Source organism: Enhydra lutris, unplaced genomic scaffold, assembly GCF_002288905.1.
Source record: "Enhydra lutris kenyoni isolate GAN:26980312 unplaced genomic scaffold, ASM228890v2 scaffoldscaffold2, whole genome shotgun sequence".
Lineage (NCBI taxonomy): Eukaryota > Metazoa > Chordata > Mammalia > Carnivora > Mustelidae > Enhydra > Enhydra lutris.
Window position 1 is genome coordinate 2,369,977 of NW_019154086.1, and position 10,963 is coordinate 2,380,939.

The 10,963-nt window shown below is 37.9% G+C and overlaps 1 protein-coding gene across 1 annotated transcript in view; it reads left to right on the plus strand.

The window, feature by feature from the left end:
• Positions 1-10,963, plus strand: part of LOC111149280 (prolyl 3-hydroxylase 2) — a 150,532-nt gene that overhangs the window by 110,420 nt on the left and 29,149 nt on the right. The window contains exons 2-3 of the mRNA XM_022506263.1: positions 7,133-7,285; positions 8,278-8,467. Coding sequence (XP_022361971.1) covers positions 7,133-7,285; positions 8,278-8,467 — 343 coding nt within the window. The remainder of the gene's footprint in view (positions 1-7,132; positions 7,286-8,277; positions 8,468-10,963) is intronic.

Sequence of the window (10,963 nt, forward strand, 5' to 3'; positions counted from 1 at the left end):
AAATTGAATTCTCATTAGCAGCCTGGTCTTTACATTTGAAACACTTTAATTCATAGGATTTAGTTTAATCCAATGGTTTAAAAATTGCTTTCAAATTTTGTTTCAAAACTTACTAGATTTTTTTAAGATTTTATTTTATTATTATTTTATTTATTTGTCAGGGAGAGAGTACACAAGCAGGAGAAGAGGCAGGCAGAGGGAGTAGTAGGCTCCCCACTGAGCAAATAGCCAGATGCAGGACTCAATACCAGGACCCTGAGATCATGACCCTAGATACCAGGACCCTGAGCTGACAGCAGATGCTCAACCGACTGAGCCACCCAGGAGTCCCAAAAACTTAATAGATCTTTATTTTAAGGATATTCTTTTAATATGTTGTTCAGTTTTTAAAATTATTTATTTGGTTTTGTAAAGAAAAAGTAACCGAGTTGGCAAACATTTGAGGTAAATTTGGAGACATTAGCAAATGCTACAAAAATGGGTGGTGTCACCATTATTAAACAAAGAACCACCAAAAGACAAAAATCCTTACTGTTCCATAAAAGAACGTTTAGTTTTTAGCCCATGAATTTACATTGTTGAGCCTAATGTACATGTTATAATCTAGTGAATTTTCCTCCAGCTAGTGTGTTTATGCTGCTAACTAAAACTTAAAAAATTCAGCTGTGGCCTAGAAACAGGATGTCTTTAGTGTTTACATGCTTGTCAGTTGGTAAGAAACTTCATATGGGGTTAAAAATTCCCTGAAGTTGTTACATTGTGAAATTTAAGTAAAGAGCCAAGGCAAGAAAATACAGCACTTCATCAAAATATAATGCATGCGGTCGGATGAATTCTGTTAAGTTAGGGTGGTGAAAGCATTCCCTTCCTTATTGGAAATGTGGATGTTTGAGGAGAAGAGAATGGAAATTACTTATTTTGGGCTTGAGGTTTTACCCTGATTGTATAAAAAGACTTCAGAAGCTAGGAAGTAATCTTAAATACTCTATCTCAGACGTGCAGTGTTCTTTATATTTTTCAAGGTGCTTTAGAATTTCCTTTCTTGCATATGTCTTACAGGCTGTCCTACATTTCATATTCAGAATATTTGAGCTTCATATTTCTCTTACTTCAGAAGACAAGGAACTTGTATATTTTCTTTAAAATACGTTTGGAAATTTTAAAACTGTTTTCTTGTATATTATGTGTCTGGATTGGGAATTAGCAAGAATAGGCAAAATCGGGAGAAAGAGAAAAGAATGTTAAGAGAGAGGGGAGAAAGGCAGTGTATGGACCCATGCTTGTCCTGTTTTTATTTTGAAAAGTAAAAGCATCGTCTCTTACCTGACTGAGTTACTGCCATGTTTTCTTGCCTATTACCAAAGATTTGTTTCCCACATAGCAGTCTGAATGATCATTTTTAAAATTTATTTATTTAAATGTTTTATTTGACACAGAGTGAGAGCGCGAGCGAGGTGGGGGAAAGACAGAGGGAGAAGCAGATTCTCTGCTGAGCAGGTACCCTAACGTGGGACTCGATCACAGGACGCAGAGATCATGACCTGAGCTGAAGGCAGATGCTTAACCCTATTCATTTATTTTAAAGATTTATTGATTTTATTTTATGCAGAGAGAAAGCACATGCAAGTGGGGGTCAGGCCAGAGGGAGAGAGAGAGACAGAATTCCAAGCAAGCTGGGACACAGGCCAGTCCCAGGACCCAGGGACCAGGATCTAAGCCGAAATCAAGAGCTGGATGGTTAACCAACTGAGCCACCCAGGCGCCCGTGAACTATCATCTTAAAATGTGTATTAGATATTGTTTAAAATTCTTTAAAGGTTTCCTCTTGCACTTAGAATAAACTTTACCATAGCCTATGAGCTGTTGGTCTTTCTCTAGCTTTTCAAAGATCTCTCTTTAGTCTCTGCTCTGCTTTTAAAACATGTCAAGACTTTTTCCACTTGACTTTCTTTCGCCAGGAAAGGGTCCTTTCACTTGACTCTCTTTTGCCTGGAATGTTCTCCCTCCCATTCTGCTCATGCCTGGCTGCTCAACATTTAGGTCTCAGCTGCAAAATACCCGAGCCGAGGGATCTTCTTTGACTAATTTACCTAATTGAGTCCTGCTTCCATCCCCAGCCCAGCCAGATCTTACAGTGTTGTGTGTTCATTTATTTCTTTATAGATTCCACACAGTCTGAAATTAATTTCATTGATGATTTAAATACTTTAGACTTGTCCCCTTTGATGAGGCTGTAAGTATCTAGAAAGCAGGGTCTTTGGTTTTAGGTATTCTCATCAACTATCACAGTGTTTGGCACCAGTTCAGTACAAAATAAATATTTGCTGAATAAGTGAATGAGTGAAATGAAGAATTTGGGTATGACTGGAGCACTGAGACTGTGTGTATTTTCTTGAACAGAAATGTGGTAAATTATAAAAACATCTAGAAGTTCTTCTAGGGGAGCGTGGGTGGTTCCGTCGATTAAGCATCTGACCCTTGATTTTGGCTCAGGTCATGATCTCAGGGTCATGGGATCCAACCCTGCATCGGGCTCCCTGCCCAGCATGGAGTCTGTTTGTCCTCTCCCTCCACTCCCCTCCCTCTACCCCCACAGTGCTCTCTCTTTCAAAAAATAAGTAAACTCTTAAAAAAAAAAAAAAAAAGAGATACAATCTTCTAGAACCTTTTTGGGAAAAAAATTTGCATAATGGCAGGTAAGGAAGTTATGCTAGAAGGTGAGTTGAGGCTAAATCCTGGAGGTTTTGAATGTCGTAGTACATAGTTTCTGGAATCTCTTTTGTGGTCAATGGATAGCTACTGAAGGTTTCTAAATCATCCATGTGTCCTTGTGAAATGTTTCTTTATTACTTGCTATGGAAAACTACTAGGGCGTCAGAAGAATTTCATTCACTCACCAGTGGACAGAGTAACTTGGGAATGTCAGCAGGGTGTTGATTTAATCAGCATTCACTTCTTTTTCCGTGCAGTTTGACTGCCACGTACAGTCCTGCTTCTGGTTTGGCAGGAGAAAATGTTCGCCTTAGTTCTTCACAGCCTGAGATGAAATCACCCAGTACTTCTTGAAGGCATTTCTGGCCAGTATTTCTCATATGTCGGTGGTTCGGTTGGCTCCCTTCAAAATTTGATACCGTCTTGTCAAATCATTCCCCTTTTCTCAGTTGCTCTTTATTTTGCAATGTATTTTTCTAATGTATAGAGTTACCCTCTCCTGTGGTTTATCTTATTTTGGTCTTTTTTTTTTTTTTTTTTTTTTAGGATTTATTTATTTATTTGACAGAGAGAGAGAGGACACAAGTATGCAGAGAGGCAGGCAGAGAGAGGGGGGAAGCAGGCTCCCCGCCGAGCAGAGAACTCGAGCAGATGTGGGCTCGATCCCAGGACCCTGAGAGCATGACCTGAACTGAAAGCAGAGGCTTAACCCACTGAGCCACCCAGGCGCCCCTATTTTAATTTGGTCTTAAAGGAAGTCCAGTGAGGAGCCTTCCAGGACAGTTTGCTTTTTGTTTGTGTCAATGAAGTGGTGGGTTAGCTGAAAACTAGTACTTACAAGGCCTTATAATAATCTCCATCCCAAAATATGGCATTATATGCAGCATACACGTATTTACCCCTTTTCCTACCACTTCAAATGTATATATCTGATTTCTCAAATAGAGTACAAAGATATCAAGATTCTAGTTAAGATAATGGCTTCTTTTATAGACATTGGCAGCCAGTTCCAGTTTCCTGAACTGGTTTACAATGATTTAAAAACCATGGCCAGTTCATGAATAAGTTTTATGGTTTAACTTTAAGCATTGAATCTTATTATTTATACTGAGGAAGATGATATGATGCTCAATACTGGGTTATAAATGGGGAAAACAAAGAAAATGAATGGGGAAAACATCAAATGTGCCAAAACAAAACAAAACAGAACAAACAACTATGATAAAATTTAAGAAAAGGAACTAACTTGTCAGTGGTGGCTGGCAATTTTCAGAGCTATGAAACACTCTTTGTTGGTAACCATTATTGCAAGATCTCAGTGTGAGTGGTGACTTTGGAGATGTTGTTATTAAACTGACTATCCTTTTCAGCCAGTAGAGCTTATGAAGCACACTCACATGTAATATACTTTTTGATTTGTGTGTAAAAGATTTATTTGTTAGAATTTCTTTTTTCCTCTTTTTTCCCCAGACATATCATAGACATAATCCATATGTAAAGTAGGTGGAAAACAAACAAGAAAAAGAAGTCCTGTGGTCCCTATTCTCAGAGAACTCTACTAGAAAAAAACGGATATACTCAGGGAGGTAAAATATACAGCAGAGTATGATAAGTGCTCATAGAGGAATAAGGATAAGATGGTATGGCTGTACATGACTGTGGCTATCATGCTGAGAAAAGATCCCTTAGAGAGGCAGGATTTAGGGTTGGCTTTATGGGATATGTTAGATTTCAATAAGACAAGACCAAAGGACAGAGGCTGTTAGACCGGTGGAACAGCCTAAGCAAAAGACGAAGGTAGGAAAGTGAAAAAATAAATTTATGTTCTGTCAATTTTAATTAACCAGAGTATATCAGAGTGTATTAGTAACTCCCCTGGACACATAGATTACACCATCATCTTTTTCCCCCTTTTTTAAAATTACTTGCATAGGTGGAATTTAGTGATTCATCATTTGCCTATAATATCCAGGACTCGTTATGTCAGGTGCCCTCTTTAATGCTTTCACCCAATTATCCCTTCCCCCCACCCATTTCCCCTCCAGCAACCTTCAGTTTTTTCCTAGAGTTCACTGTCTCTGGTGGTTTGCCTTCCTCTCCAGTTTTCATGTTATTTTATTTTCTCCTTCCCTTCCCCTATGTTCATCTGTTTTACTTCTTAAGTTCCACATGGGTGAAATTATATAGTATTTGTCTTTCTCTGACTGACTTATTTCACTTAGCACAATACCCTCTAGTTTCATCTATATTGTTGCAAATGTCAAGATTTCATTCCTTTTGATGGCTGAGTAATATTCCTGTGTGTATGTGTGTGTGTGTGTGTGTGTGTGCGCGCGCACGCGCGCGTATGTGTGTATGTGTATACCACATGTTCTTTTTCCATTCATCTTATACCATCATTATTTACATCTTTGAAATGGATGGATCAAATTGTATTCTGTTGTTTATTTTTAAGGATTTTAGTGATTTCTGAAGCACATTTATATATATTACACAATTAAAACCTTCTGAAATCCTATATAGTAGATAGTAGTGTGGGGGTTTTATGAGCATTTTTTCCCTTTAAGGATAACTGAGTCAGGGGCACCTGGGTGGCTCATTGGGTTAAGCCTCTGCCTTCGGCTCAGTTCATGATCTCAGGGTCCTGGGATCAAGCCCCACATCGGGTCTCTGCTCAGCGGGAAGCCTGCTTATCCCTCTCTCTGCCTACTTGTGATCTTTGTCAAATAAATAAAAATCTTTAAAAAAAAGGATAACTGAGTCATAAATTTTTAAATGATTTTTTCAGGTTTATTTGGTAAGTGTAGACACATATCTAATTTAGAACCTATTGTTTTTCTTCTATACCTATATACTCAACACTATAGATGTCCACACAGTTCATATTTAGTGAATAAGAAGTTGAAAATGGAAATTAAGAAAGAAACCACATCCAAAATTCATGATTTTAACAGCCAAAATCATTCTGGGAGCATAGAATTGAGGACAAAGGTAAAAATGGCAGGGGCAGTTGACAAGGCAAAAACTTAATGGAAGGAAGGCCAGTAGCTAAGGGTATACAAATTCAAAGGGAAGGTTTTACTATTATTAAACAAAGTTAAGGATTTCAGGTCTTAAAATAGGGCAGTATGGTAAGGGTTAAGATTATTTATATAACACAAAATGGCAATAACTGGGGTCTTGGGCACTCAGTACTTCTATTCCTTATTAATACCTGACTGGCAAGACTGTCAAAAACAGACTCCGTTGAATCAGATATGCTGGTCCCTGATTTTATGTTTACTTCTTAATGACAATGAGTTTTCATGTCTTCATACTGCAAAATAGATCAAACATAATTTGGAATTTACCATGAGAAAGATTGCCAATATGAATATTCACTTTTCTGATATGGAGCAAAGAGAACTGTCTGTATACATTCTCTATGTCTAAAGCATAGAGAAAAATATCTTAAATCGAGTAAATTCAATTCTATTTTGTTAAAGAATGCATCGCTGCCTTACACAGAGTACAATGTATTGTGTGGTTTAGGAGAAGATTTTGTACTGTCTGTAGTGGTTACTAAAATTTCTTCCTTTTGTGTTGATGAGAATCAAAGTTGTAAGGCTGGAATCAGGTATTTCAAAGGAATGTGGTAAAGCATTTTATGTGCCGTATTCAGCATTTCTTACACATTGGAACAGTTTACTCCTTTTAATTTTGTATTCTTGGGCACCTGGGTGGCTCAGTGGGTTAAAGCCTCTGCCTTCGGCTCAGGTCATGATCTTGGAGTCCTGGGATGGAGTCCCACATCGGGCTCTCTGTTCAGCAGGGAGCCTGCTTCCCCCTCTCTCTCTCTGCCTGCTTCTCTGCCTACTTGGGATGTCTCTCTCTCTATCTGTCAAATAGATAAATAAAACATTTTTAAAAATCATAATTCTGTAATCTTCACATTCTAAAGCCCAGTAAATTTGGTGGAGTGGGAGGTAGACTCATTCCTGTCCTTTGGAAATGCATAGGTTTGTTTATGCCCCATTTTCAAGATTAAAGGCCAAAGGAACAAAGAGAAAAGAGAAAATAAAAGATAAAAATGTCAAAAACATGAATTAGAGATGACACAGCATTGGCAGATTTTTATTGTGACCATGAAGCAAACAGAAGTACAAAGATTCAGTTTGCCAGAAAGGCAGGTGGCTCAGGTCCCAGTGGGTAAAGAATGAACTTGGAGTAGAGCACATATAGCTATTTTCATCAAAGCCTGAATAGCCACATATCATTTTAGGAACCCTGTTCGTTAACCTCCCACTTTATAGTATAGAGATTGCGTACAGCGAATATGAACTGGAAGCTGGCCCTGCCGCTTTAGCCGTTATCCCTTGGACTGGTACTGAGCCGGGTTAGAAATATTTGCCTTCATGTGGTCCTCTTCTTTTCTCCATAGCTTAACCAGTTGGAAAAGGCAGTGGAAGCAGCCCACACATTTTTCATGGCCAACCCCGAGCACATGGAAATGCAGCAGAACATTGAGAATTACAGAACAATGGCCGGCGTGGAAGCACTCCAGCTTGTAGATCTGGAAGCCAAACCACATCTAGTGAGTGCCGGGGACCCTTGCCCTAATCAGGAAGAGCTAGGTGTTCCTGAGTTTCACTGGACTCCAAGCAGATTCCTGTGAATGGGTGTCTCAGGTTGATTCTCGATTCCTAATACGGTAATGGTTTTATTTTTTAGAGTTCTCAGATGAAATATTGTTATTACTGGGGTTGAAAAAATTGAGAGAAGGTGAAAATGCCCTTAAAAAATAGTATGATATAGTGAAAAGTAGAACATGATATAAACATCTATCACCCCCTCTAAACCTCAGTGCCACCTCCAACCTTTAATTTTACACATGGGAGTTGAAGCCAGTACGAACTACTCAGGTCACACTGTGATTTCCCAGCTCCCTGCCCATTGGTTTTCTATTGTAGCTGTACTTTTCAAATTCTGGTATTTTAAAGCTATATAATTTTTCACTTAAATGAAAGCTTACTTGAAATCACAATAAGTTGGGAAGGCTTTTTTTTTTTTTTTTTTTCAATTGGAGATGTCACCATTCTTGACATGTGACTTCCAAGATGGATGAAGAACAGGATAAGAGATTTTCAACTGAAGCATTATTATTATTATTATTAAATTGGGCCAAGCCTGGAAATTGGGTGTGTCATGGTCGCCCACATCAATCTACTGAATGTTGTTGCATGCCCATACCTATATTCAGATGGGGTTACAAAATGGTGTCTTGCATGTTTGTGCTCAGGAAGAATATGAAATTGACTGGTGCCACAGCATTCACCTTGCTCAATAACACCATTCTTATTTATAATTTCCTGAAACCAGGGAAGTTACTTTTTGTCTCCCAGTAAAACCCTCCATTATTCTTCCATAGCCCAAGAACCCAGTGTCCCCCTGCCCAAATGATCCTGATTGACCATGAATCCTGTTATTCAAGTGCTCCACAGGTGCTCTTTGGAAAAAATAAATACGTGTGTGTGTGTGTGTGTGTGTGTGTGTGTGTGTGTAATTTTTTTTTCTGCTTCTTTGCAGGAGAGTTACAGTGCAGGAGTTAAACATTATGAGGCTGATGACTTTGAGCTTGCTATCAAGTACTTTGAGCAAGCTTTAAGAGAATATTTCAGTGAAGATATGGAGTGCAGAGCCCTGTGCGAGGGGCCTCAGAGATTTGAAGAGTACGAGTACTTAGGGTACAAAGCTGGTCTCTATGAAGCCATTGCAGGTAAAGCTTATTTTTTTCCCTTATTTACTTCCTGATTATAGAAAATGCAGTCTGTAAAACTACTCAATCAATATGGAAGTATAAATTGTAAAAAATGAAAGATAGAGTAACCTATCCTATCTCCTATAAATAAATCTACCTAGTTTAAATTTTGGTGGGGCACCTGGGTGGCTCAGTCGTTAAGCCTCTGCCTTCGGCTCAGGTCATGATCCCAGAGTCCTGGGATCGAGCCCCGCATCAGGCTCTCTCCTCAGCAGGAAGCCTGCTTCTCCCTCTCCCACTCCCCCTGCTTGTGTTCCCTATCTGGCTGTGTCTCTCTCTGTCAAATAATAAATAAAATATTAAAAAAAAAAATTTTGGTGACTGTGCTCCCAAACTTGTTTAGATGCATATGTAAATGTTTCTGTATTTATTTATAATTATTATTATTTTTTAAAAAAATGAGACAATACTGTGAATACTGATTTTGAGCATATTTTTGTTTTCGTTTTATTTTATGCTTAACAATATAGTGTGGACTTCTTCTCATGTAAGTAGTACATGTGGATCTACCTTATAGTATTGAATGGTTGTGCAATATTCCAATATATGTGGAAAACATAATTAATTTGACCAGTCCCCTTACTGACGAATATTGGGAAGTTATAGGTTTTCATTATTACAAACAATGTAGTAGTGAATGCTTTTGTATAGTTTTCTTCAGTTACTTAAAAGAAGTTTTTATTATCTATGAGAATGTAATATATTACAAAGCAGCATGTAAAATAGTAGGTAATGTGAATTATACATTTATTGCAGAGATTAGCTAGTTAACCATTTATGATGGGAAGCATTTGAAAAACATACAAAAATAAATTCTATTTATGTTAATAATATAGGTGTGAAAATAAAACTGTTAGAAGAAAATGCAAGAGGGGCGGCTGTGTGGCTCAGTTGGTAAAGCATCTGACTTGTGATTTTGGCTCAGAGCATGGTCTCAGCAGGGAATCTGCTTGAGGATTCTCTCCCTCCCTCTGCCCTTCTCCCTACCCATGCATGCACTTGTGTTCATGCTTTCTCTCTGTCTTTAAAATAAATGAATAAATCTTTAAAAAAAGAAGCAAATGCAAGAGAATATGTGTATAATGGGAGGAGAGGAAAACCAGTTCTTAGCATGACAAAAGAGAAGATATATGAAGACAAAGATAGACTTTACATAAGATTTTAAATACAAAAGATACAATAAATCAAGCCGAATTACAAATGACAAGTGGAAAAGTTGCAAAATATTTATAGACAAACAGTTAATATCTATAATATTTAAGCAGAACCTGTAAATTATTGTTATTAGTAATAATTTATTTCTGATTTATGGATAGTCATAATAATGAGCAACATTTACATAGCAGTTACAGTATGCAAAGCATTTTATATATTTATGTATCTTTTAATCCTCTAAACAACTTCTGGTAGGTAGATGGTAGTGGTATCTACCATCTTCTCCCTTTTTTAAATGAGGAACTTATACCTCAGAACAATGGGATTAAGGTGAAGCTGGGAATCAAATCTAGGCTTTTCTCAGTCTAGGGCACATATTTTAAGGTCTACATAAATGAAAAATGGACAAAGGATAACCTATTCAGTAATGAATGTTTAACAAATATCTGTTGAGGACATATTGTGTTCTAAGTTATAAATATGTATTTTAAAAAACAATGTTCAGCTTCACCTATACATGTAGAAAGGCAAATTAAGGAAGTGAGTTTGCTCTTCCCAAATGCCGGTGTTTTTGGTCTCCATGAAAAGCACCCCTCACCTAGCAGTTCAAACCAAGTCCCCAAAAGTTATTTCCCTTAATTCCTTATTTAGATTCCTCCTAATACCTATTCTCCTCTATTTGTTACCAAACTCTGATAGGTGGGTACTTCCTAAAAGCGTGGGAGATTCCCTGGTTCTCTCCATCCCTTTTGCTACCACCCTGATTCATATCCACAGTATATTTTAACAAAGGCACTGTGATAGCCTCCTTGCTGGTCCTTGTGTCCTGACGAGGTTTTACTCTAGGCAGACAGAATGGTCTAAAAAAAAAAAAAAGAGGAAAATATGTTCACAGAACCTCCCACCACCATCCCCAGCCAAAGCCTTCCATTGCACTTGGACTAAAACCCAAGACCTTTAATAAAGACATTCATGATTGTGCACTTGTGTATAATTTCATCCGCTCTCTTTCTGTCTCTTTGATCCACTCCTGTGGCATTTCCTGGAAATGCCATGTTCATTTCCACTCACAGACTTTGAATGTTGTTGTTTTCCTCTATCACTTGCTTAATGTCTTATCTTGTTAAGTGCTTAATCCTCAGCCCCTTAGTATATTGACTGGCCAACAGTAGGTCCTTAGTAAATATTCATTAAATGAATGAGTGGAAGGAAAAAAAGAATAGAAGAGAAGAGAAGAGAAGAGAAGAAAGGAAGGAAGGAAGGAAGGAAGGAAGGAAGGAAGGAAGGAAGGAAGGAAGG